Source organism: Rhinolophus ferrumequinum, chromosome 16 (genome assembly GCF_004115265.2).
Source record: "Rhinolophus ferrumequinum isolate MPI-CBG mRhiFer1 chromosome 16, mRhiFer1_v1.p, whole genome shotgun sequence".
In the NCBI taxonomy this organism is placed as follows: domain Eukaryota; kingdom Metazoa; phylum Chordata; class Mammalia; order Chiroptera; family Rhinolophidae; genus Rhinolophus; species Rhinolophus ferrumequinum.
This window is the reverse complement of record NC_046299.1, coordinates 47,361,590-47,389,584: the sequence shown is the minus strand read 5'-3', so window position 1 is coordinate 47,389,584 and position 27,995 is coordinate 47,361,590. Positions and strand designations below refer to the sequence as shown.

General features: G+C 35.8%; 1 protein-coding gene across 3 annotated transcripts; it reads right to left on the bottom strand.

The window, feature by feature from the left end:
• On the bottom strand, nt 1–26,791 carry DDX50 (DExD-box helicase 50). Of its 3 annotated transcripts, XM_033131204.1 has the most exons (17): nt 26,592–26,741; nt 23,784–23,849; nt 23,425–23,506; nt 22,752–23,048; nt 20,400–20,475; nt 19,851–20,029; nt 18,257–18,374; nt 17,956–18,141; nt 17,346–17,491; nt 14,291–14,440; nt 7,714–7,875; nt 7,169–7,288; nt 6,336–6,409; nt 5,952–6,111; nt 3,521–3,655; nt 2,368–2,412; nt 1–502 (listed from the first exon to the last, which is right to left on the bottom strand). In XM_033131204.1, the coding sequence occupies exons 4-17, from the start codon at nt 22,938–22,940 to the stop codon at nt 224–226; spliced, it is 2,019 nt and encodes a 672-aa protein (XP_032987095.1). In that variant the 5' UTR covers nt 22,941–23,048; nt 23,425–23,506; nt 23,784–23,849; nt 26,592–26,741; the 3' UTR covers nt 1–223. The 3 variants fall into 3 exon arrangements, with proteins under 3 accessions (XP_032987095.1, XP_032987096.1, XP_032987093.1); XM_033131205.1 differs by lacking the exon at nt 23,784–23,849 and having other exon boundaries at nt 26,592–26,738; XM_033131202.1 differs by lacking the exons at nt 23,425–23,506; nt 23,784–23,849 and having other exon boundaries at nt 26,592–26,791.
• Nucleotides 26,792–27,995: the final 1,204 nt, after the last annotated feature.

The window sequence follows — 27,995 nt, the reverse complement described above, 5'->3', positions numbered from 1 at the left end:
TGAAAAGAGACAATAAAAGGAGGTTTTTTTTATTCAAAGGTAAAACTGCATATGTATATTTGTTTACAACCATTCTTGTGAAATACTTTTTAAAAAAATACGACCAACTTCTTTGCAAATAGCAGACACATACCTCAACTATGATGACCTAATTTTTGGTGGATAATGTACATGATTAGGCAGAAATAGGCAAGCTCACACTGGTAGATTAACTATCGAATTCTCAGTTAAAACTCCGTTTGTGACCCCCACTTCTTGATCGATTTCTATTCCCACTTCTTCTTCTACCATCTTGTCGACTTCCCGAGTGACTCCCTTGTCGACTCTGTCTACCTGACCGGCCACTGGATCGACCACCTGACCGGCCTGACCGGCCCGACCGGCCACTTGACCAGCCACTCCTCTGTCTAGAATTAGAGGATGTGTTTCCATCGTAATATTCTTCAATTTCAGGTAACTTGGCTGGCACTGAGAGTATCCAGTCTGAATCATGCCACTCTGCCTGTTGGGGGAATTGATAGGATTAAAATACATGCAAAATAGAAACCGTAAGCAAGCCTATAAGTATAGAAGACTCTTATATCATGTCTACTATCTGTCAGCTAAAGCCCATCTATCTGTTAAATTCAAAGTATCTGGAACAAAATTGAAAACGAAGAAAAAAAATATTCAAAACACATTCACAAAAGTCCCTAAGATTTTCTTTCAGGAGAAATTCTCAGGCTTATTTTGAGACTCTAAATTCATACTCAGTTTACATATTCTGAAAGAGAGCACAGGTTTCTCTGCATAAAACAAATAATAACTAGTGCATTGCTTTCAGCAGGTATATTGACAGAAACAAGAACAGAGAGCTGATGATGGAGATTAAAAACCTGTCAACACCAGCAGGGGACTGAAAAAATGTAGCCCACTGGGAACATTCACTGTCAGGTAAACAACTCCACACAAATCAGCAGCTCATAAAAGCATCACCGTGTGATATCCTGCTACATTAACTGTTCCTCATTGTGATCATGAGTTACCAAGGAAAGGTAATATTAAAATGCCTTGTTGGTAAGAGTGAGCAGAGACAAACAGCCACACACACCACTGGTGGCAATACATGACCAAAGCCTTAAAAAAATGTGCAAAATTTTGTGCCAAGCAGTCATCAAAAAAACTCAAAGAGGGGCGGCCTCAGTTGGTTAGAGCGCAAGCTCAGTTGGAATGACAAGGTTGCCAGTTCGATTCCCACATGGGCCAGTGAGCTGCGGCCTCCACAACTAGACTGAAGACAACGAGCTGCCACTGAGCTTCCAGAGGAGCGGACAGATGGCTCAGTTGGTTAGAGCATGAGCTCTGAACAACAGGGTTGCAGGTTCAATTCCCGCATGGGATGATGGGCTGCGTCCCCTATAATTAAAGATTGAAAACGGCGACTGGACTTGGACCTGAGCTGCGCCCTCCACAACTAGATTGAAGAGCAACGACTTGGAGCTGATGGGCCCTGGAGAAACACACTGTTCCCCAATATTCCCCAATAAAATTTATTAAAAAAACCTCAAAGAAATAAACATGGCAATGTATAAAGAGTTAGCTATACCAACATTCAGGGCTGACCTATTTATATAATAGTATATTACTGGAAATAATCTAAATGTCAGAAAATAGGACATTGATTAAGTTGGCCACCCATATGGCCAAATGCCAGGGAGCCATTAGAAATAAGTAACCCTATATAGTTGACACAGAAATGTATTCACAATATAGTGTGAATTTTTTAAAAGACTTAAAAAACAATAATCTTGTTTCAAATTATGTATATTAAATAAGAAAAATAAATATTTTTAAAAGCAAGGAGGGGATCTTATAGATTAAAAGAGACTTAAGAAACATCAAATTACAATGTATGAACCTTATATATCTTATATTTAACTACAATAGGGGAAATTTAAACACAAGTTGGATAATATGGAATTATTTTGGGGAGTTGATTACAGTATTATGATTGTTTTTAAAAAGTTTCCTTAATATTTATGGAAATATCTATGGTTGAAATGATAGAATGCCCAAAACTTGTTTCAAAAGTGTAATATGGGAGAGTGGGGAAGTGGATGGAAGTAGACACGAAAAAAAATTGGCCATGAGTTGATTGATAATTGTTGAAGCTAAGTGATGGGAACATGAGGACTTATTGTGCAATTCTATTTTTTTGTTTGAGATTATAACAAAAATGTTTTAAATTATGATGGAAATTGGATATTTTTATATTAAGGAATTGTTCATTGACTTAGGCATGATAATGATATTGTGACTGATTTTTTATAATCCCTATCTTTTAGAGAAACATATTCAACTATTTAACAGATAAAATTTTAAAAATACCTGTAACCTTTCTGACTCGGTTGTGGGAACGTCAAAGCAAACACCCTAAAAGCAAAATGAAAACATTTTTATTTAGATGCAGATGAGTTAATTTCTTATTAATACATTAATCCTTGCTGGTAATCTTATATTAGCTAAAAAAAGGTTAGGTATATCCCAGGACACCCCTTATAGGATTAAAACAATATGTAACACATGACTGAGCAGCTGCTTATTATGTTTTCTTAATCTGAAAAATAACTAAACACAGTATCTAATAAGAAAATACTACACTAAGAATCTAGAGTGTTCTCTAGAAAAATTTTTATAGACACGATAATGTTCTTCCATGTCTCTTGTAAAATGATCCATCTAATAAATTCCTTTAAAAATTTAGTGCCAGAAAATTTCTCTCCTGAAGAGCTGCAATGCTTATCAGATGAGAATAATGTAACCCAAGATGTTTCCTCTTTGGTCGTGGCTGCCAAGAAGTTGAAAGTTAATTAAATACTCAAGTGTAGCAACTAATTTAGCCTAAGGATCCGTTATATTTTTCCTCCCCCTCCACATTTTTTTCTGAATGTGTCTATTTGTCTCATACTTGCCACAAATCTTTTTTGAAGGTAAGTAATATTAAACTTTGAGAGAGATAATTATTTCCAATAAACAATCCAGTTAATAAATTCTACGCCAAAATGAACCTCTATAGTAAAGTTAGGCAAATCAGTCACTAAGATTACAGACGGTTTTAACTTTGCTATTTCATAAATGTATTAAAGTACTTAATTCACTTCATTATCCTCATTAACAGCCAATAGCAGACCACTCAAAAACAATATTGTATATTATCTAAATAATAGAGTTGTTTAGATGTTGTGATCCTAAGTTACTTAGAGAACAAACACACACAACCACACATAACAAGTATACAAGGACATTAATAATGTGGGTAGTAGTCAAACTAAGCAAAATAAATTACAGCTTTTTAGAGGAATGGGTTATTTATATAACTCTCTAAAAATTTACAAGTGGAAACAAATTAACACACGGAGAAAACAATATTATTCATCCCATTAAACTTCAAAAAAAAAAGAGAAAGAACAAAACCTATTAGTCTTTATAAATATTTACGGTAGTTGATTAAAAAGTTTTTTACTTATCTAGAAAAGCCTACCATATTTCCTTTTAGGAGGCACATTCTGGTAATTTGGGAGACAGAATTACTACTCAGCTTTCTGTTAAGCTCTTTCCAAGCACAGCTGACATCCTGTATTTCTTCTGGGCTTTCCAGAGTCATGGTCACAAACCCCTTAAGGAATAAAAGTCACATTATGGTTGGGAAAAAAAGCAGCAGAACAATGAAGTTCTAATTCTATAGACCTTCGACCGTGCACTTATGAACCAACAGTACAGCATGACTGCTAAAAAACTTTTTTTAATAGAAAACTAGTGTTTATAGATCACTAAAACTACCATTTTTATATGCATTGCTGTAAAGACTATATTTAATTCTAACCATCATGCTTTAAGAGATAATTAAACTAGAGCATCAGAGAAAAAGATAAGGCAGTGAAGAATTAAGGAAGTCAATTCTGAAAGAGTCCAAGTTAGCTTGGAGTAGAAAAACAAGAGGAATAGACGTCTTTAAACTTTTGAGGGACAGTTACGTAAGCAAAAATTACTTGTTTTGTATGACTTCACTGGACAGCAAAAACATCGTGAAGATATATTTAGGCATTCACCTAACAAGTATTTATTGAGTGCCCCCTATGTATGTGCCAGAGACTCTACTAAGTGCTAGAGATTCAGCAGTAAGTAATCCTTCCTCTCCTGGAGATTACAGTCTACTGTGTGTGGGCGTGGGGTGGAGTGGGCTGGGGGGTAGGATGAGGTAGACAGTCACCAAGCAAATATATAGAATGTCAGATAGTAATAAGCATAATGAAGAAAAATACGGCAGGGCAAGGGAACAGAGAGTAAAGGAAGAGTAAGCTATTTTAGGCAGGGTGTCAAGAAAGACCTCTCTGATACGGCGATATTTAAGGAGAGACCTAAATGAAATGAAGGAAGAAGCCGTGTTGTTCTTAAAAGGGAAGTACATTTGAAACAGTGCAAGTAAGTACAACGGCCTTGTGCAGCAGTGGGCTTATGTTTGAGTAACAGCAGGTAGGTTAGGGTAGCTAAACAAGCAAGGCGAGAGTGATAAGAGACAGGGCCAAAGAGGTAGCAAGGGGAAAACACTGTAGTAGATTCATGGTAAAGATTTAGGATTTGGTTTAACCCATGAGAGAAATTTCAAACCACTAACACTGTTTCTAAGATATTTTAATCAGAGGTCAGATGACCCATCTGCCAAAGAAGGATTCTTTTATTAGGTAAGGGTTGGGACTAAATGACCTCTTAGGTACTTCTTAGCTCTAAATGTCTATCTTAATATTTTCTTAAGTATTTGGTGGGTTATTAGGGATAGGATATTTGCTCAGTGCTAAAGTATCACCCCACAGACTACTTACTAGTTAAAGACAGTAAACTATATATACCTTTACAATGGGAATATAGGGCAGTTTTCATCTTAAACAAGCGATCAAACTAAGCACTACTAGTACTGAAACAATCTGCAGTATATGCCTCCTGATGTGATACAGAATGAAGTACATCATATCACCTAAAAAATATTCTTGCCAAAACTGTTTAACCTGAATATAAAATCAAGCTTTCACATTACTTCCAGTTTATAGGAAAGACTGAATAAAGGTAAAAGTTAAATGTCTGAAGAGAAAGCCAGACAAACCCAGAAGGTGAGATATTCTAGACTCTTGTCTATACAACTGATCTAGAATCTTCAAAAAAATCAATAAAGATGGGAAAACATTTCCAGATTAAAACACATAACAAACAATTGTAACATACAAACTTTAACTGGGTCCTAATTTTTAAAGAAGATATATATGGAGGAGGGAGGGAGGAGAAGGATAGTGTGGAGGGAGGGAGGGGACAAGAAGCGAGACAGAAAGGGAGAGACTGAGTTTGACACATTAAGTCACTCTCAGCAAAATGACATTTGGCTAAACCATTAACACCTGCCAGGTGGAAAACATCAGATAACCCAGTTGCACTCATTTATGCTACACCTGCCCTGTCTCTTTTGTTCCCCTCTCCCAGCAACTCTCTCTCACAGTCACTCTCTCCACACAGACATCATAGCTCTTTTTGATGGGTCCCCTCACCCAGTGACTCCCCTCACTTATACCATGGTCAGTAATAAATCTTTGAACTACTTGAAACCAATGGCTCTGATGTGGTTTGTTTTGACATCTGATACTGACCTAACGGGGGGGCCAGGTCATGATGTTACACACACACCACCCCCTCCACATATACAGGCAATCCTCACTTTGCATGGTACTATGTTAAGTGAGCTGAGTCTACTTCTTGATTTGCATGGTACTATGGCAACTCACAAAATGAAGAATATGTTCTGGTATGCAAGTTTCAGTTAACATACTGCTGTGCAAAGTGAAGGTGTGCTGTATTTCTCTCCAGATAGAGATATGTATGGTTCAATTTTAATCTTAAGCACGTATAATTTTCTCACAGATTTTTACCTTGTCAGAGGTGATCAAAGATCGTGGTTCAAAGTTCGATGCACCAGAGATGTGGGCTAATGCAGCAGCCAGTGCATCCACTGCCCCTTTCTCTTCTATTAGTTTCTGAGCTGATGGTCGGAAAAAATCAACAGCGGCATAAGAAACGGAAGCCAGAGACCTATGGTTTAAAAACAGCAAATTTTCATGGTCAAGACAAAGGGAAAAAATTAAAGATAAGAGAATGAATGGGAAAAGAAAGAGCAACGTTTTTGTATTTTAATATAACTAAATGTCTGCTGGTAAAACTGTTGATTAAATTTTCTGATATTTGAACTAGGCGAGCTTAAAGATGCACAGCCTAATACAAAAGAAAAAATTATTCAGCAAGGTCAGAAAGCATACCTGATGGCATCCATGCTTTTAGATTTAACTAAATCCATTGTAGAAGGAACACCTACACGTTTAAAAGTAATTCCCTGAAAATGAAAGAATTATATTAAAGAAAAATGGAAGTCTTTACAATTAATTCCTAAATTAATATAGTTTGTTGAATTTCCACTTCTTGGACTTAAAGATTTCCAAGCCCTAGCAGATCAAAAAATCTGCTTTTTCTAATAAATCACTAATTATAAAATATAGAAAGAGAAAAAAGATTTTCTGAATTGCCCCTTAGTTACAATCATGAAATTTTACTTGCAAAATAAAACTGATTCAAAAAAAGGAAAATGATATTTACATCTATCAAATTTTTATTACCCTATCTCATTTACAAAGTACAAGAAATACTGTATAAAAACACATCATAAAAATAGGAAAAAATGTAAAATACCACAAAAAATCCAGACCACAAAAAATGCACAATTTCTTATAGAAACTGACTATTGCACCATTGCTCAATATAATTTTAACTATTACACCAAGCCAATGTTACAGTCCAGCATTGTAAATGCTGGACTAAGAGGTACTAAATCACAATGCACTTCCGATTTCAGTATCAAGGGAGAAATTCACAGGGAAAATGAGAAAGTCAGCTCTTCTGTCTTCACAATAAAAGCTGTATTAAAACAAAGTTGCAGCTAATATAAACTTAGCTCTCCACATGCTTCACATCCAAATGCAGCTTAAATTGAGAAAAGTTATAAAGATCTATTTGTGAGAACAAACATAAAAAGAACTCTTTTCTAAGGCACCATTTCGATAATAAGCCTGAAATAATTTAACTCTACTTTACTTACTGCTTTTTGTTCCACATATCTTAGTTGACCTCTTTCCCTTGGTTGATAAAAGCAGATGCAAATCCCTGTCCGGCCTGCTCTACCTGTGCGTCCAGAGCGATGAATGTAGGACTCCACATCCTAAAAATACAAGAGGCAATACTTTAAGTTACACAGACATCCCACATTCCAGCATCAAAATAATAAAGCTAATAACAAAACTACTACCATCAATAATAATAATATTTTTATTTCAATCCTGTTGCTCTTTGGGAAAAGGGGCATATGATTTAAAACCTTTTTATCCACCCCCTCCTAGAACTCTTTATATGGCAACTTTTTATAACTCCCTTGCATGAATTCATGATTTAAATCCATATAATGAAGGTAGTAATTTGCAAAGGCAACGGATTCCGATCAATTTAACACCACTAACACACTAACAACAAATGGCTAAGAGCGAGAACAGATTAATATATTTTTCATATCCGAAGCAATATCTTGTAAATAAAACAGCAGTTTATACAACTGCTCTTCTTTTCCCCAAATCAAATCTCGTTTCCTACCTGTGGAGGAGAACTCTGAATCACCAGGTCAACCTCAGGAATATCCAAACCTCGGGCAGCCACATTGGTTGCCACCAAAACTTTAAAACTACCTTCTCTGAAGCCTTTCAGTGTGATTTCTCTTTGTGACTGCGCGATGTCCCCATGTAAACACTGGGCATTCTATTTGAAAAAAGGGAAAAGTCAGTGTACAGCTCATACTTACAATTGATAGCCTCCTAACACCATACAGTCTGCGCTCTCTGTTGTTGTTTTTTAATCTTATTTTCTGTAATTATAACATGCTTACTGTTCAAAAAAGTCAAACATTATAGAAAATATTTAACATAAAATGTAAAAGCTTACCCTTAGTATCAGCCTCCTAATAATTCACTGCTAACAGTTTGGTGAATAACAGTTTCTTTTTTCATTTTTTTCTTATTGTTTTTCTAGATATTAAAAAAAACAACAACACACCCTTCTCACCTATACTACTACGTTGGTGCAAAAGTAATTGCGGTTTTTCCAATTATTTTTAACCTTTTAAACTGCAATTACTTTTGCACCAACCTAATAACACATAATTTTATGTATTTACTTATAAAAATGGGATCATACTATGTATGTACTGTTTTGTAACCTGTTATATAAATTATCTTAGCCATTTTTCCACATCTATAGATATAACTACTTAATTTTTTTAAACCTGTATGATTTCGTCATAGGATGCAGTATTATTTACTTTAGCAATCTCTTACTGATGAACATTTGGGTTGTATTCAAATATTCACCATCAGAAACAATGCTAAAGTGAACAACACTGTATTTATATCTCTGAACCCGTCTGTATACGAATATTTCAGTAGGACACATATCTGTAAGTTGAATTTCTGGGTCAAAATTATGAACATTTACCATTTTAATATGCATTACAAAACTATATTCTAAAAGAGGTTGTGCCCATTGACTTCTATGAGTAATTAATCATTCCCTACCTACCCTTTTATGAATCATTATATCCTTGTGTGTCTAACAGGCAAAAATGATTTCCCAATGTTGTTTTAATTTACATTTCTGTAATTTTAGTGAAGCTGAATCTATTTATACTATTTATATATTTATCTTCCATTTGTGCTGAAAATAATGTACCTAGTATTATAAATAAATATCCTAGGATTACTGGCCAGCATCAAAATTTTAAAGTTCCCAACAGTGTCTAAACCTTTGAATCTAAGCCTAATGCAGTCAACTCTAATTTACTGAGTACTTGCTGTGCAGAAGGCACTATGCCAGGTTCTGGAACAATCATAAAGAAACAGCCCTGAGACACAAGTTGATCAGCATTTTCAATACAGTATTTTCAATACATTTTCAATATGTGCTGTAACTAGGGGCAGGGTGCTATAGGAATACCTAGGACAGGAACCTAGCTCATCTGAGAGGAAGGAAGCACTGAAGCTGAGACCTGACACATAAAAAGGAACTAGTAGTAAGGAGCAGGAGGCTAGGCAGAAAAAAATATATATATATTAATACATAGTGTGTCTGGGGAACTACAAATATTCGAGTATGGCTAAAACATAGAATAAAAAAGAGAAGTAGTGAAAGATGAGACTGGAAAAGAATATGAATTTTATGCTGAGGACAACATGGAACAATTGAATGATGTAAAAAGATTATCATGAACATGTTTGCATTGTAGAAGGATCACTCCGGCTACAATGTATAGACTATTAGAAAAGGGCAAGGCAAAAGTGGAAATTCAAAAGAGTTATCAGTGGCCTCACCAAGGCAGAGGCAATGACTCTCTATTCAGTCAACAAATATTTATTAATCTACAACATGTCGGGCACTAGGGATAAAATGGAAAACAAAAATAAGACTGCCTCTGTCCTTATGGTCTTTATACTCTGGCCAGGAACATTAATCAAATAATTAGATACACAAATAAATTTAGCCATCAAGTATAATGGTTAATGCAAGAGTCTAAGAGGCGAAGAGAATTTATAAAAGGGCAACCTAACCTAATCTAGGGCAACGAAAAAGTCCCTGAAAAGTGGTGCTCTGGACTGATATCTGAAGGACGAGTGGGAGTTGCCTACGCAAGGTAGACTATACAAGTTCAAGAGCCCTGAGGTGAGAGGAAACATGGCATGTATGGAGAGAGTGCAGAAATGAGGAGAAAGTGTAAGATGAGGCTGGAGAGGTAAATAGAGGCTAGGCCATAAATACATTCAAGAGCTACTTGTAGGTGAAACTGGGAGGACTTGGTGAAGGGAGTGGAAATGAGTATAAGGGAAAGACACATATTATACATGACTCCCAGATTTTGAGTTTCTGCAAAAGTAGTAGGAAAGAAATGGGCCATTTTAAACTATAGGAGATAGAATCCAAAAACACTTTGTGGTTAACTAAACGGAAAATGGTAAGGAAGAAAAGTCAGGGGCGATAGATTTCTGGCTTAGGCTATGGGTAGATGTATCATTTGACAATAGGGGATGTCGGAGACACAGTGTTTATGGGAATGTATAAGATAATTAATTCAATTTTAAGTACATAATGGGTTAGGGTGTCTGCAGCCAGTAGAATAAACACAGGTCTAGACTCTGGAGACAGTGCTAAAACCTGGAAAATAATAATGAAGATTACACTTCTATATTTCTAAACTTATTGGCTGCTTGCTTGCTATAAGAAAAGCATTGTACTAAATGTTTTAAATAAATGATTTCCCTTATATTAAAAGTGTAAAAAATGTTTTTAAATACCACTTTTTAAAAAGGAAACATGGGCACAGAAACATAAAGTGACTTGCTCAACGTTACACAGCTAGTAAGTAACACAACTGGGATTTAAACCCTGATCTGTCTGACTCCGAAGTCTGCTATTAATCAATATGCTCAAGAAGAATATATTGGGTGAGAAGAAATAAGTTCAGAAGTGAGAACTCAGAAATACCACTATTTGAAGCATAGCAAGAATACAAAGAGATCTCAACAAAACTGGGAAAGATTAGCCAGAGGACAAAGGAGAAAACCTGTGCAATATCATGGAAGCCAAATTAAATGTCTCAAGAAAGAAAACATCCTATTATTTTTTTTAGTCATAAGCAAATATACTTTAAATAAGTTGGACAGTTTTTCATAGTGAATTTTTCAAATTCACTTAAAAAATTTGATACAACACTGATTTTTTTTTTTTTTTACTTGATAACTAGTCGAGGGGCACATAATACATTCATGAAACCAGTGGTGGTTACTAGATCTGTAACTTATGAATAAATTTTTTCCAAAAGATTGTGTGTGTGTGTGTTTGTGTGTGTGTGTATGCACGTTTAATTGTTTAGAATTAAGAAAGTATTTTTCTGGTAAAATCTAACCTGAAGGGCCGGTCTAACCTGAATGGCCCAGGTGGTTGGAGCACCGGGCTCCTAACGCCAAGATCGCAGGTTCGATTCTCACAAGGGCCAGTGAGCTGCGCCCTCTACAGCTAAGATAGTGAACAACAGCTCAGGGCTGCCCTGAGCAGCCACAGGTTGGTGTGGCCTGCTGTGAGCAGTTGTGAGTGGCCAACAGTCAACTGACGACCGACTGCCTCAGCGGGGAGAGCACACGGCTCAAAAAACCAGCCTGGGCCAGGGAGCTGTGTCCTACACAACTAGACTGAGAAACAATGGCTTGAACCGGAGTGGGAGGTGGGAAGCGGAAGAAAGGGGGGGAAAAACTAACCTGAAGAAAAAAATTAAAATTAAAAAATAAAAATAAAGAAACTAATCATTAAAGTTCCTTCATTATCCATAAAATCCCATTATCACCCATAATGACGTGTAACTACTAATTTTTACCTAAATAGCAAACCAGTGGAGGAGAAACTGCATTACTCCCAATCACAGAAACTGATTATCATCCAATAAGAAGGGAATTCTCACCCAGCCTTTGCAGTAAGGCAATTCCTCCCTAGAGATAAAATAATAGCTTCTGCAAGACAGCTGCTGCTGAGTGTACTAAAGCAATGACAGGAAAGGTAAATCAACTACCTTCTAACACTATTCAGTCTGTTTATACTGGATACAAAGCTAAAGCTCTACAATTAGTTAAAATGACACTGGTGAAGCTGGTGACAGCGTTGTCTTTGAAGCTCCAGTTCCCACATAAAAACAAACAGCAAAACAAGGATAACAAAATTAAAAATCCATAGACTATATCTATGACAAAACTAAGTGATAAGGTATTTTCATGATTTCCAAAACACGAGCAGGTAGAGACAAGACCTGTATGTATGGGGGGAATTTACTGGTCCTAAGAACAGATGCTTCCTGCAAAGTATAATGGGCCAATTTGAGAATAGCAACTGAAACCAGAAGAGTTTTTTTGCACATTCAAGGGTGATTGTGAGGAGCCAGAGGTACATTCTGAAAGAGGATGGGGCAGCCGGGACCCTGTAAGAACTTTCAAAACAAACAAGCCTATGCATCCTTGCCATGACAAAGCCCCACACTAAGGAGAAACTGTTGGACCTAGAATCCAAACTAAGGATGCATAAGGAAAAGACAACCAGAGCTCACAAAGTGGGAGGCCTTTTTTAAAAAAATACCTTTATTTACATATAATTTACAGATCGAATTCTTGAGCACTGACAAAAATTACAGAAAAATCAGCTCTACAGCTATGAAGCAGAAAAGTACTCTGACCCAAACCTGCCCATCTAAAGTTCAGAAAGATTAATTACATCTAAAAATGAACAAAAGAAAAGGTCACGGTTAAATCCCATGAAATAATTAGGAGAAGGGGATAAAAAAGAATAAGCAGAACAGTACCCCCACAAATAAAGAGCTCTAGAAAGGCATGCACACAAAACAGATGAAAAGTATAGCCTGTTTCTGAATGAGTTAAAAGAAAATTTTAAAATGATATATGCAAGACAAGAAATAGCAAAATGAGAAAAATTAAGAAATGAGGTAAAATGACTCAAAAAAGAAGTAGAAATAAAAGATACTTTTCACAAATAAAGACTATACTGGAAGGAATAGAAGCTTGAGTGAAACACAATAGATGATGCCTAAAAAATCGGAAATTCTGAAACTTGAAGAAAAAGATGAAAAGGATTTGAGATAAAGTGACAAAGGAGGAAAAAAGAGCCAACATACATATAACAAGAGTCCCTAAAGAAAAAACCCAAAGCAATCAGACAAACCAAATAACAAAAAATTGTAACTCAAGAAAATTTGGCTGAAATTAGAAATATATTTGAAACTACAATTTGAACATGTACACTGTACCCAGAAAAAATGACCAAGAACACCACCAAAATATATTCTAGTATAACTACTGATTTTTAAAGAAAAAGTCTTTTGCATTCAAGCAAAAGACCAAATCACTTATATGGGAAAAAAAAAATCAGACTGGAATCAGACATTTTACAGCATGCTTTATTCCAAAAACAATAGAAAAACATATTTATGATATTGAAGGAAAGAAATGTGAACCAAGAATTTTATATCCAGCCAAAATGATTTTCAGGTATAAAGATACAAACAAGCTATTATCAACAGGTAATATTGTTTCCACGAGCCCATCCTCAGGAATCTACTAGACGACAAGTCACAGACAACAAAAATGACTAAAGAGACCTTGACATAAAGACTGATGGAATTGTTAGCGATAGATGTTAACATCACAAAAAGAGGAAGAACTAGACATTATATACCTCCTGAAGGAAGTACACCTCCTATGAAATACTTTTGTTCTAAATAAATAACCAAATCTGAATTTTCAGGAAATACAGAAAACAGAGGAACATGTCAAATGATATCATAGGGAAGCAATACTCAAGATTCTGGAAACTTAGTTTCCAGCAACTATAAGCAAAAAATAGAAAGAGGAATCTATATATTAAAGAGATTTAATGAAATCATGCAACATATGAATCTTATTTGGATCCAGAGTCAAGGAAAAAAAGTGTAAAATGAAAAACAAAGCATTTATGAGGCAAGTAAGAATCTGAACACTAACTGATATTTCAAGATATTAATTACTGCTACGTTTTTTAAATGCAATTAAGTATTGAGGGTTTTTTAAAAAAATCCTTTTCTTTTAGAGACACATACCCAAATATTTATGGACGTAATAATGTTATCTATGGTTTGCATCAAAATAATTCAGAAGCAGGAAGTGAGGGGGAATTTGGATGAAATAATTGTTGCAGCTGGAGAATGAATATTTAGGGATTCATTACACTATTGACTTTTGTTTATGTTTGAAATTTTCTACAAAAAGTTAAAAGACAAAAAGACATATATGGACTTAGTATTCTGATCCATTTATTCAAGAAATATTTGTGATTCATTTTATAACACAATTCTAAAATAGAAACTCACTTTGTTTCAACCTCTATATTTTCAATATCACATTTGCAAAATCTTGAAAAACTTGATGAGAATGGATAGAATTCCATCCTGACTTGCTCTAATTTCTTTCTGAATTAGACTCAATTCTAAAAATGACTATCAAACCTGGTCCACAAAGGACAGTGTGATTTTTTTGTTGTAGTGATCCATCCCTACCTATAGTCTCAATTAGTGAAAGCATCAAAAACGACTTACCTGTTTTATGTGTGGATTCATGGCCATTTCAGTTACATTCTTTTTGGTCTCACAGAAAATAATAGCCCTCCCTTCAGACCCACTGTAGACTTGAAGGACATCTCCAATAACTGCTGGCCTCTGAGACCAATGGCACTGGATAGCCAAATGCTTTGAGGAAAAAAAAAGCCAAATATCTGTTTCATTAAAATTAGTAAAAAAGATTTCTTTGTACATTTTTTCTATCTGTTCAAGAATTGGCCTTCTTGGGAGACAACAAGACAATGATTCTCTTCAACCCCATTTAAAAACAATCTACAAATGATCATCAAGAGGTGAAAGGATAAACAAATTGTAGTGTATACAATGGAATACTATTCAGTAACTAAAAGGAACCAACTGAGAAAAGGGAAAGAGAGACAGAGGGGAACCAACACTGATACATGCAACAATATGGATGAATCTCAAAACATATACTGGGTGAATGAAGCCTTACTGAAAAAGAGTACACGTAGTATGATTCCATTTGTATGAAGTTCGAAAACAGGCATAACTAATCTATGATGGAAAAACTCTGAACAGTGGTTGCCTCTGGATGGGCGACTGACGAGGCAGAAGCATGAAAGAATTCTCTGGCATGATGGTAGTATTCTGTATTTTGATAGGGGTTTGAGTGATGAACTGGTCAAAATTAAGAGAATATACACTTCAAAATTTGTATTTTTTACATATAAATCTTATTTTAAAAATTGTAAATGTTATATGGATGAAACTCAAAAACATTATGCTAAGGAAAGAAGCCTGACACAAAAAAGTCACATATTATATGATTACATTTATGTGAACTATCCAGAATAGGTAAATCCAGAGACAAAAAACAGATTGGCAGGGACTACGGGAGTGGGGAATGGGGAGGGAGTAACTACTCAATGGTTGCAGGGTTTCCTTTTGGGTGATAAAGTATTTTGGAAGTGGTTGTACAACACTGTGAATGTACTGCACGACACTGAATTGTACACTTCACAAGGTTAATTTTAGTTATGTGAAATTTACGCCAATAAAAAAACTTGTAAATATTGAATTATAGTTAAAGATATGCACGTTAAAATATTTACAGGGAAATATACTGATTTCTGCAATTTGAAATGCATCAAAAAATAAAATTGATATAGTGATGGGTAGATAGATGATAAAGCAAATATGTACATGTTAAAATATTTACAGGGAGGAATACTGATTTCTGCAATTTGAAATGCATCAAAAAATAAAATTGATACAGGGATGGATAGATAGATGATAAAGCAAATATAGTAAAATGTTAATGGTAGAATCTAGCTGGCAGGTATATGGGTATTCACTGTAAATTCAACTTTTCGGTGTGCCTGAAAATTTTCATGATAAAAAAATTTATAATGCACATTTTAAATCTATGCATTTTAACATATAACTTAATAAAATTTTTTTAAATGTAACATTATAGAACATCTGGAAAACAGAGGAAAGCACAAGAAAACTAAGAATCATTTGTATCACCTACAATAAGGTCTCATTTCTTTCCCCCCTCTCAAAAAAACAAACAAACCCCCCCAAAAACTCTGAATCTGATCAGGCCTCACAATCTAACTATTAAGTCACAGGAAAATGAAGGCAGAAGAGCATGTTAAATAACACCACAAAGGTTGCAAATCAGCAAAATTGGAACTGTCGGAAACTTGTAAGACAAATGATCATTCTTTTCAACAAAATAGTGCAAGGGGAAAAAAGGGAACCTATAGATTATAAAAGATTTAAAACAGTGGCAATGTAAGGATTAAATTTAGATCCAGATTCTAACATATTATTTAAAAAAAGACAACTAGGGTAATGTGGACACTATGTATTTAATGCTATTAAAGAATTATTGTTTTTTTCTGTGATAACTGTGGTTTTCTTTTTTTTTAAGAGCCCTCATCCTTTTAAAAAATACATAAAATTACATGAGATGAAACGATGACTAGATTGCTTAAAATGTAGGGATGAAGAACATATGGGGGCATAGAAAAGATCATTCTTGAAGCCTGATGATTGTTACATCAGATCCCTTATTCACTTTTTGTGTATGTTTTAAAATACCCTTAATAGATCTTTTTCACTGATACATTTTATATTCTTATTGTAAAACTTTCAGCCATTACAGAATATATAAAGCTTCCTTTGACCATCCCAGACTATAAAAGTCCTCTTTCCTAAAAGTAATCATTATTATTAATTTGATGCTTATCCTTCCAACCTATCTCTGTACATTTACATAAATACCCAAACATAACATTTTTGTGTATTTTTTAAAAAATAGTATGAGTCTGTATATATTTTATAATTTGGTTTCTATCACTCAAATTCATTCTTTTTAACCATTATACTGTGTTTACAAATTATACTATTGTTCATTTAGCCTATTTTTATCTACATACACATATATGTACATCTGCTAAATGGAAAAGTTATATATATGGTACATACCTGACTGTCATATATCATACAAATATTATCTTTAATTCTTTTTTTAAAAAACATACTATTGGTTTAAATTTTCATAAAGTCAAAATTATCAATCTTTTTCTTTATAGTATACTCTTTAGACTTTACGTTTTGAAAAGCCTTCTCTTTCCTGAAATCAAATAGCTATTTATCTGCATCTGCTTTAAGTGATTTTATGCCTTAAGTTTTTCAATCTTTTGGGAATTTTTTTGCTATAGGGTATGAGATGAGGATCTAACTTTTTTTCACCTAAGCTTTAACAAATATCCCAGCCCTATTCTTTTAGAATTGATATGAACCTCTTCCTTTGTCACATTCTACAGACTTTGTCTCTATGGCTGCTTGGTTATCTCCTGTTAGGACTTGCCTGTTCACATACTTTTTCCCCTATTTATTCTGCTCCTCAGTTTCATACTATAGACATACATAAGTATCGTATTGACTAAGAGCAATAAAAAGAGATTTGGCCTGAATTAGTATGTAAAACTTAAGCTTAGCTTCAACAAATTTCAAAATACCAACTAAAAGTTAAAATCTATCATGCTGGAAAGCTACTTACTTCCACAGTAGTTGCAGCCTTTTGAGTCATTTTTCCAACAAGGTCAACCTGTTCATATCTAGATTTCATGTATTTTTTTGCAACTTTGTATACCCACTGCGGGCAAGTAGCAGAAAAAAGTAAAGTCTGAGGATTGTCTTCAGAATCTTAAATAAACAAAAAGAATTCAAACGCTTTCTTAATACCCCATGGTGTAGTGAGCTCTTATAAACCCCCCAAATGTCAAAGAAATAATGAAAAATTCAAAACATGGAGTCAATTTTGAACAAACTTCACTGCAATTATTAAAAATTTCAACTTGCATAACTGGGGGGAAATATGAAGAAAACTGAATCCAGAAGGAAGGTAAGAATTTAAGAATGAACAATGAGCAAAGACATCAGTAAAATGAATTACTAAATCTAACTACTGACTATAAAAAAATAATACACGGAAGAAAGCAAAGAAAATAGTTAAAGTATGCTATTATACTTCCTTGTTCAGGAAGAAAACAGAAACAATTTTGTTAGAACACTATAGACAATATAATAAAAATTATGAAATAAAATATTCATAAACTTTTAGATAAGAGTATTAATTGTTAATGTATTTATTTTGAATTAGGATATACCAGTTTTGTAGGATTCGTGGATAATGTCTTCAACTTGTTCAGCAAAACCTAAATCTAACATTTGATCCACTTCATCAAGCACAACATGACGCAGTTTAGAAAGATCTAATCGGCCGCTCTGCAGGTGGTCTTTGATACGCCCAGGGGTCCCAACCAAGATGTCAATACCATTTCGAATATGATTAACTGTGAGAGGAGAGAAATATCAGTAATATGTAAATCAAATATACCTTTTCCTATTATTTCTTTAGATTTAAGTAGCAAAGAGATCTTTGCGCTGCTATCACACATATTTACTCACTTTGGCTTTGATATGATGTTCCACCATAAAAACATGCCACACTGAGTTTCCTAGTTATATCTTTGAAATCTTTGGCTACTTGGTTTGCCAGTTCCCTTGTAGGAGCCAAAACAAGTACCTGAACAAGAGGTTTAAAAAACAAAAAGATGTTTTTCTAAAGATGTCTAAATTCAAATTGAAAAGACTATTTTTTAAAGGTGCATTTAAAACTAGGAATTTCAATATTAATGACACGGTATTTAAAGACAGAACACAACTAATAAGGACACGAAGAATAGCTTCTACTTATTATATCCTCCCTTACATTCTTCAGGTCTCTTTTCAAAACTCACTTTCTCAATGAGCTTCCTAACCCTCTTTTCATACCCTTTCACCCCTGCTTAACTGTTTCTTTTTGGCACTTATACCATATAAGGTATTTATATTTTACTTATGTGCTTATTGTCTGTCTTACACACTAAAATGTAAGCTCAATGAAGGCAGGGATTTATGTCAGTCTGAGTTACTGTATTCCTTGCACTTCAAACAGTACCTGGCCCAGAACAGATACTCAAAAACTATTTGTTGAATGAATGAGTGAATGCTCACCATGTGCCAGGCACTAGTAGTGCTTTACATGAATTATCTAATTGGATCCCAACAAAAACCCTAAAAAATGGCATTATTATTCTAACTTTATAAATGAGGAACCTGAGTCTTTGAGAAGAATCTTCCCCAAGATTAAACAGCTAGAAATGGTGAAGCTGGAATCTCAAGTAATGTTCCTCTACGTAGCATAAAAGCCTTTTTAAGGCAGTGTTGGGACTGTGTCCTATTTCTGTTACTTTCAGTCTTTCCTAATTTCACCTAAGCAGCAGAATTCTCTGAAAAAGATTTGTTCTGTTGGCCAACCTGATCCAAGACTATTAGAACTTAATTATATCCACATATGTGAATTTACTTTCATGCTGTAATACCATTTAATGGTCTCAAAGAACAAATTACTTTTAGTCACATATCTTTACAAATTATGATGATTTTCTTCTTCTTTACTTTTATGAACTTCTGAAGGTCAAATTTTAGGCTACAGTTTCCCTAGATCCTCTCTGGTCTTTACTGCTTATAAATTAAGACAGATCTCTAGTACCCCAATAACATAGGGACCAACAATATCATTTCTATAATCTCATCTTAAAAATTCAACCAGTGAAATAAATATTATCTGCTGAATGACCAAATAAATGAATACCTCTTTAGCAAATTCATTGGTTAAAAGCAAAGGTCATGACTGAAAAAAAGAAAGAGGTCACTAAATATACTAATTGCAAATGCTCCTAAAATTAGATATTCTAGCTTCATAATATACAGTTATCAAAGATGTCTATGGATCCATACATATTACACTCATGTGCAATAACTACTTCACTTTAGCTTTACTTGAGATTTTTTTTTATGTTAAAAATCAACAAATTTTTGCTTTAGGAGTCAAATTTTTACTTTATGCCACAGGACTAACTTTTCTATCTTGGAGGTACTTGAACTTAAGACCAGTATACTCTTTCTTTCTCTTTCCATTGTTGTAACGTTTAAACCTTTTACTCCCTATAATGGTTACCTTTGGTGAGCGGCTTTTTTTAATTGTCTCTTGATTTCTTTGGAGTCTTTCAATCAAGGGGATGGCAAAAGAGAAAGTCTTTCCTGTTCCTGTCCGTGCTTGAGCAATTACATCTTTTCCTTCATATACAGGATCAAAGGTCTTAACTTGAATAGGAAAGAGATACGTTACCCCTCGACCTGTAAAATGAGATTTCATTGAAATATTTAAGACTAACATTAGGGAAAAATATATTTATTTGAAAATGATAATCCTGATTCCTCAACATATGCCTAAAGATGTACCACCTAGTGACATATACAGTTTTTCCTACCCCAAAGAAGAATTATTTTTAAAAATTGGTCTGAACTTTTGACAAATACGTATAATTCTTTTGAGTTAAAAACAGATCAGAATACCAAAAAGGTGATGTAGAAATAACTGCAATTAAAGTAGAGCTATTTCTCTATGCTTTCTATATTCTCCTTTTGGTCAGAAAAAGCAGAGTTTTACAAAATCTGGTTTTCAGATTTAGATTTTCAATTGCATATCCATTAAAATTCATGGTACCTTTCAGAAGCTTTATAGTTTCTTCAGAAATAGGGAAATTGGAGAAGGCTCCTTCTTTCTGTTCACGTGTTAGGGTCTGCCAAAATGAAATCAAAGTTCTAACTTATGTAGTTCATATTTGACTTGGTATTTAGAATCTTTTACTCATTTACTGTTTTTAGTTTTACTAAAGAAGCTAACAAATCAACTTTAAGCTAGCACTTGCAAAAATTGTATAGATTAACTTACAAGATAAATTAGTGGGAAATTCTTTTAATTTCAAAAGTATCCCTTTAAATAGCAAGCTTACTTAATACATTTTCTCGTAACACACTTAAAAATGATCAAGTCACACATAAAACTCCCTTTAGAAATACATCTACTACATAAATTAAAATATATTTCCATTTGACTGAGATATTACAAAAGAGCTATTTAATAATCTAAATATTCACAGGTACAAATAATATTAATTACAAGGATTAGCACCAGCCTATAAAATAGCCCTAAAAGAAATTATACAATGAGGAAAGTAAACTGTTTCCAAAAATGAAAATTAAAAAGTTGTTCTATGGCTCTAAAAAGCACTTTTTAGGTCACTAATACAAAGAAAAGTTCCTGAAAGCTTGAAAATTTCTTTAACATATATACAGATTAGCATAACATCATTTAACATCTATTGAAAGCTTTATGTCCTAGTCAATGTGTATATAAAACAAAGACAATATATCTACCCATAAACTTTATTATTGGTATATGTTTTTAAAAAAGTAGCTCTAGAACCACATACAACAGCAATTTTCAAATAGGGAATCAGATAAAAATCATAATATCAAATTCAAATTGTAAGCCATTTAAGTAAACCTCAATCTTTTTAAGATTAAAGGGAAGAAAATTTAATTACAAAATACATTTTCATTAAACATTTTAGAAGCCACATATAAACAGAAAGAAATAAAAAAATTATATATAATCCAGTCAGCCAAAGCCACATTTGAAACAGACACGCCCACAATCCTTACTCTAGGCACATATAAATTTTTTAAAGTAAAAATAAGACAATACTGTATATGCTGCCTTGTAATCTTTTTTTCATCTAATAAGATACACTGAATGCCTTTCTAACATTCTTCTCTGACCTTTAGGATAGATGTATGCTACTGCACGGATATAGTATATTTTGTTAAACCAACTGCCTACTACCAGACATTTAGGATGTTTAAAATTTTTTGCTATTATCAACAATGTCACTGTGATAAGAGTACTTATTCATCCATCTCTGCACATCTCTCATGATAAATTCCTAGAAGTAGAATTCCCGAACCCTAACATAATCTAAACAAAATTAGAAACACTTAAGCCTATACAGAGCATTGTACCATGCAAAATCCCAACAGAGCAAGAGTAAGCAAGAACAACCTGTACATTCTGCTCTTAGTGATACAGATCTGTAAGGCCTTATTTAGGTCAACTCTCTAATATATACGCGTCCTGACCAATAGAAAATTCACAAATTTAAAAACCACCATATTGTAAGGCAAGGATTCAATATCTTTGCCCAAAGCTCCCCAAAGGTTACATATCAAATTGAACTCAAATGTATTTAAATTATCAGCAAGTACCACATTTAAAAAACAAAGAATTATTAATTACCAAGAATTATTAAAAATATCAAAGTTGTTTCTTTCTGAGGACCCAAGTAATTTACTGCCGATTGATAATACCTAGAAAAGTCTACAATCTCTGCTAAAGGAAAACTGCAAAAACAAACTGAACAAATTCTGTGCATGAAAATATCTGCTCTAGCAGGTACTGGCAAAAGAAATGCAGATTCTATACTAAGCATGTGTTTCTAACTTCCCAAAAAATACCCAGGAGAAAAGATTTCTTCAGATCATTTTTATGTATCATTTCTTTTTTTAAAATGCAAACAGCTTTAAGATCAAGTTATAATAAGACTTAAAGATCATTTAAAGTTGCCATTGTTATAGGAGCAGAAAAACCAGAAGGCAAAATACAGTCAAGAGGAAGTCAGAAGTCAATTCATGAGTACTGGTAGGGCCTGAAATAACCATAAGAAATGCAAGTTAGGTGGCCAACAACTTGGAAAAACTGTTTTAAGATCCCAATGAACAGGAAAGGTTTAAATCTGACCACCTCACTCCTCTGCCTCAAGAAAAGGCAATACCTTAAATGGAACAGGGACAAAGGGAAAAAAGCTCAGGTTTTGGCTGTACAGACTCCCTGGTTCAACTGAGAGTATTGGACACTAAGCAGGAATTATTATAGAATCAATTCTAATTAATCTTAAAAAGAATCAAATTAGCCTATATTTCGGAATAATGTCAAATGCAAAACAAAAAGTATCCATACCTCCTCTAGCTTATTATCACTTGATTTATGGGTAGAACTATCTAAGGATGACACTCGCTTTGATTTTTTTTCATATTCATGAATATCTCCATTTGACAGATCTTTTCTTCTTGACTTATGAGATTTAGAAAATTCATCTGAAAGTCTATTACATCCTTCTTCAGTGTCTCCATTTAGCTTCTCTTTCATTTTAGCTTTTTTGGACTTGGGAGCATCCAGGTCCTCGGCAACACCATTTTCTCTTGTTTCTGATTTGTCATCTGAGTCACAATGGTGCCTTGGCTTCCTTCTATCACTCTGTGAAAAAACAAAGAAGCAGTGACAAGAGGGTCACAAGCTCTCCTCTAAGAAAAGTTAGAGCGTGACTCCCCAACCAGCAAAACTAAATCTATCATTATCTTGAAAAATTACCTGGTAGAAATCCAGACTGGTTGCTAACGCCAAGCCTCAGCCTCACCTATGGCTTTCTTTCTCATCCCATCTCTTACATTCTTAAGACTTGGCCACTAGCCCTCACTAATCCTTTTAGATTTAAGGACAATTAAAATAGCGCCTTTTCAGAAGAATGAGATTTATAAATTAAACAAACAAAAACTTCAAATAGCTCCAAAAGAAAACAAAATAGTATTTATGGAGTACCTACCCAGCATTGTGTAACGTGTTTTTGGCTTACCTTGTTTAAATCTTCATAACAACCCTATAAGGGAAGTACAGGTCCATAATCCCTTATCCGAAATTCCGATATCCATAAAGCTCTGAAAACCGAAAGTTTTTTTTGTAACTTATTTGGAGACAAAACCTTACCTGACCTGAACTCATCTGGTGGCTAAATTTGACTTGAATGAATGTGAGGATATTTATAATCTTTATTATACTTAGTACAAATATTCATATTTAATAAGGCATTTGATTCTAAGTTGGGGGTCCCAAACCCTACTGGGGTGTCACCCTTCTAAAAATCCCCAGAATTCTAAATTCCAAAACACATCTAGACCCAGGGATTTTGGATAAGGGATAGCGAACCTGTATTACCTTTGCCATTTTATAGACGAGGTTCTTAGAGGTAAGTTACTTGCCCAAGACCACATGTGGGATTTCCTGCAAGTGGAAGTGCCAGAAATCAAGCCCCGTTTGACTTGTAAGCCCATTCTCTATTCACATCATGCTTCCTCTCTGAACTTTGATAAGTATAGTAACAGATTAAGGAAAAACAAACCAAATAAAACTATATAATTTATGTAAAACTCCAAATAAAACTATGTAATTCATGTAAAACTCCATGGAAGGACAAGTATATTAATCCTGGGAAATTTGAAAAAAGTTTTTTACATTTAGCTAACAGAATTTTTTTTTTTAAAAAAAAGGACTATTCCGATGGGGTGGCCGGTTAGCTCAGTTGGTTAGAGCATGGAGCTAATAACACCAAGGTTGCCGGTTCGATCCCCACATGGGCCACACTGTAAGCTGCGCCCTCCTTAAAAAAAGAAAGAAAGAAAAAAAAGGACTATTCTGCAACTTTTAGTTTTAAAATGCCAAACTGGTAGCCAGGGTTTTAATATCTGCAGACAGACAAGAAGAGATTTAGAAATTCAGCACTTCAGAATTATGTGGTCAAGTGTTCAAAATAAATTACACAGTAGTGATTAGTGATAGTAAAAACTACCACCACCAAAAATTTCAGCATGAGTTACACGATTTTTACGGAGTACTTTCTCATACGATTTTCTCCATAAAATAGGAGTTGCAGTGAAAACTGATTAACATACTTGTATGTGAAAATGCTTTGTAAACAGTAGAACTTTACATTAACACAGGTTATAGTCATATATTACACCATTTGATCTTTAGTTAACTGAAGTTGCCCACATTTCCCCAAACCAATAGGTTCTATAGAACAACAAGGTTATTTACAGAGTCAGCATTGGGGTTTGAATTGTTCCTGGGCCCTGCACTTCAGAGAGATGAAGCAAGGTAAAGTGAGACCTCTAGGTCCAAGCCCAGCAATATCACAAGGCGATGAGATATGTTGTTCTACGTCAGGTCCACAGTGCTTACCACTCTCCATTCCTTGGCTCCCACAACACTATATTCCCTCCTTATCTTCTTACCCCTACCTTCAATGATTCCCCTTACTCCTCTTTCTGTGGATGCTCCTTACGTCTCTACACACTTTCATACCAGTTTCACGCCTTCACCATACACTACCAGGCTCCCTTCCTCACCTGCAATCCAGTTCTGAGAACCCAAGGCCCAGCTCCATATCTCAACATCTCCCAAACCAAAGTTATCTTCATTTCAATGCCAGATCACTATCCCAATATTCTATTTCTCTATTAGTACTCCAATCTGTTTCCAAATTGTTAGTTATCTTTCATAAAGGAAAATCAACAAATACTTCTGGAGAATCTACAATGAGAAAGCCAGCAACTTACAAGAATACCGTGAAATGTAATGATGAAGAAACATCTGATCATTTCCCTCAAGAATCTTTGGGAAATATTTCGGAAAGATACACATGTTAAAATGAGCTGACTTTACAACAAAGCGGATAATAAATGCCAATCGAATGTCAGCACTGGAACAAGACTTCAAAGGGGAATGAGATTATGTGTACACTGGAGTGGTTAGAACAGACATACACTAAACCTTAACAGATGGATAGGATTTGAATGTAAAAGGAGAAACAACTATTTCAGGAGGAGCCAAAATTAAAATAACTGCTAGATGATTCCACTCACATAAGGTATCTAGAGTAACCAAATTCAGAGACAGAAAGTAGAATGATGGTTGCCAGGGACTGAAGAGACCCGGCAACGTGAAGTTCATCTAATGGGCCGAGTTTATTTGGGAGGGTGAAGTTCTGGAGATGAATGGTGGTGATGGCTGCAGAACAATGTAAGTGTACTTAATACTGCAAAACAGTCTACTGTAAAATGGTTAAAATGGTAAATTCTTTGTTGTGCATATTTTACCACACACAAAAAATAATTGCTTGGCTAGAATGGCAAGTTTACCTTGGTGATAAGGTTGGAAGGATAGATTCTGCTCTCTGAGGCTATGCAGATTTTCATTCTTTGTCGAATGTCAGCCTTGGAATAACGCTTACCATCCTCAGCTGTTTTCCCCAAGTTTCTTTCTTTTCAGGGGTGGAGTGGGAAGTCTCTACAACTCTACAGGTTTCTTGAGAGCAGGGACTTATTTAAACCCGTTGGTGCCCCGCAAAGAAAGAGTCTGGCACAAATTAGGTTCAATAAATACTTGTGAATTGAATGAAAACACTAACAGTAAAGGCTATTAATAATACAACCCACACGATCTCCACCACAGCCAAAACCTGGCCACGCTGGCTGTGACACTTTTCCTTAAGCCTCTATAGACTAGTTATCGAGGTTTGTGAACCTAAGATCGCTCTCTCTCCCCAAGATTCTGGCACACAGATCAGGGTGACGAAGAAGTAACACATACTTAAGGCGATCAGTTTTCTTAATCATTTTTTTAGGATGGCCAACAAGAACCAAATGACAGGCCTCACTGCTTAAGTTAGAAGAGGAAAGAAAGGACAGACTCCGCGTCGGTGGGACCTTGAGTCTGCGCATCTCGTAGGCGCCGACGGTAAGGGCTGAGGGACTACGGGAAGCCGGGCCAAAGCCCAGGGCCGCCCTTCTCCAGGTTGAGGGCGTGGAGGCAGGAATAGGCCCGGAGCACCCACAGGGGGCCGAGGGCGGCGCGAGGGTAGGCCCTCAGATGCTCTGGCCCGGTGGTGACAGGCCATCAGGGACAACTCCCCTCCCCACCCAAGCCGGCGCAGCCCAAAAGGAGGCGCGGCCCATCTCATCGCACCTTTTGCCTCTCCTTCTTCTCGCTCTCGGTGTCCTCCAAAGGTGCCTCCAGCTCCATAATGTCCCCCCAGAGAAGTTTTCCAGGCATCATTCGTCGCAACCGCCTCCCTCTGGGCAAGGTGGCCACAACCACCTACGGCAAGACAAGCGACAGCGTGAAAGGAAGCGGGGGCAGGGCGGCGCCCAGCCAAAGCCGTACGTCACTTCCCGGACACGCACCGCACGACGGGGGGAAAATAATGCCGTACTCGGTTTAAACTCTTCCCTTGCGACCAAATCTCCAGCCAATGACTGTGAGAGATCTCGATTTGCCCACCCTTGTCCTAACGTGATTGGCTTCTAAACTAAAACCTTGGTCAATCTCCAGAAAGAACGCGCGAACTGATTAGCATAAAATGGTTGGGGAGGATTGGGTGTTCTTTCCGCTCTTTCCCTCCCTTCCCCCACTGGGAACATTTCTCTCGGGAGACGCTTCGGGGCTTCCCGGCTTAGTGCTGGGACTAGGAAGCCCCTCAAAGGCGGCGGAGAGGGGCTCGCGCGCGTGCGCGGCGGACTGGCGCCGGGACAGGCCGGTGCGGCGCCGGGGAGAGCGCCACGCGCCGCCCCGCCATTCAGCGCCGGAAACTGCAGGCCTCGGCCCCGCCCATTGCGGGGTGAGGCGTTAACGTCTAACGGCTGCGCGCCAGGCCAGAGCTGCGGTGTTGGTGGGAGCGGGCTGGGTGGGCTTGAAGTGAAAGGCAGGACAGGCCATTCGCCCCTCAGGTCTTAGGTTTTAGTCATGCAGTTGGTTCATTTTAGGTCCTTCCCACATTCTCCATTTGACAGAGAGGAAACTGAAGTCACAATCGCACGGTCAGGACTAGAGCACTCATCTCCTGAATCCCAGATCAGTACCTTCTCTGCGATACCAACCTGAAAGCTTTGAGTTCTGCAAGCGTTTTGGGGAAGACTGCTCCCATGAAACAGAATAATAAGTAAGAAAAACCTGGAGAAACAGAAAACAAGCGGAAATATCTTCGACACATTATGTATTCGCAGTGAATAAAAGGACTTTGTTTTACTGATGGCGATTAACTGCCCGAGTTACAACTTTATACAAAACAGGAAACCTTTTAACAATACAAAGGGTTAATTCCTTAGCCTATACCTTATGCCACCTGTGGTAGCTGGTTGGCTGTCTTTTCAGAGCCATTTCTTTATCCCTTCATTTTATCAATCCAGCTACTCTTGGAGAACAAGAAACCAAATTGAGATGTGGTTTCACTCCACAAACCACTTGTCAGTGTCTAGCACACCAGCCTTGTAACCTGATCATCAAATGCGTGTTCTTAGCAAAATTACGAATTGACACATGTCTTGGAGTTTGGGGATTGGTCCTGAATAGCTGAAACCACAAATGTTAAAA

Excerpts from the sequence above, each read along its gene's own strand:
- DDX50 (XM_033131202.1), bottom strand. The coding sequence starts at position 26,681 with ATGATGCCTGGAAAACTTCTCTGGGGGGACATTATGGAGCTGGAGGCA. Across the intron at positions 20,476-22,751 it reads GTGATAATAAGCTAGAGGAG|ACCCTAACACGTGAACAGAA; the intron begins GTATGGATACTT and ends TCATTTTGGCAG. Across the intron at positions 6,112-6,335 it reads AAAAGCATGGATGCCATCAG|GTCTCTGGCTTCCGTTTCTT; the intron begins GTATGCTTTCTG and ends TTTAAACCATAG.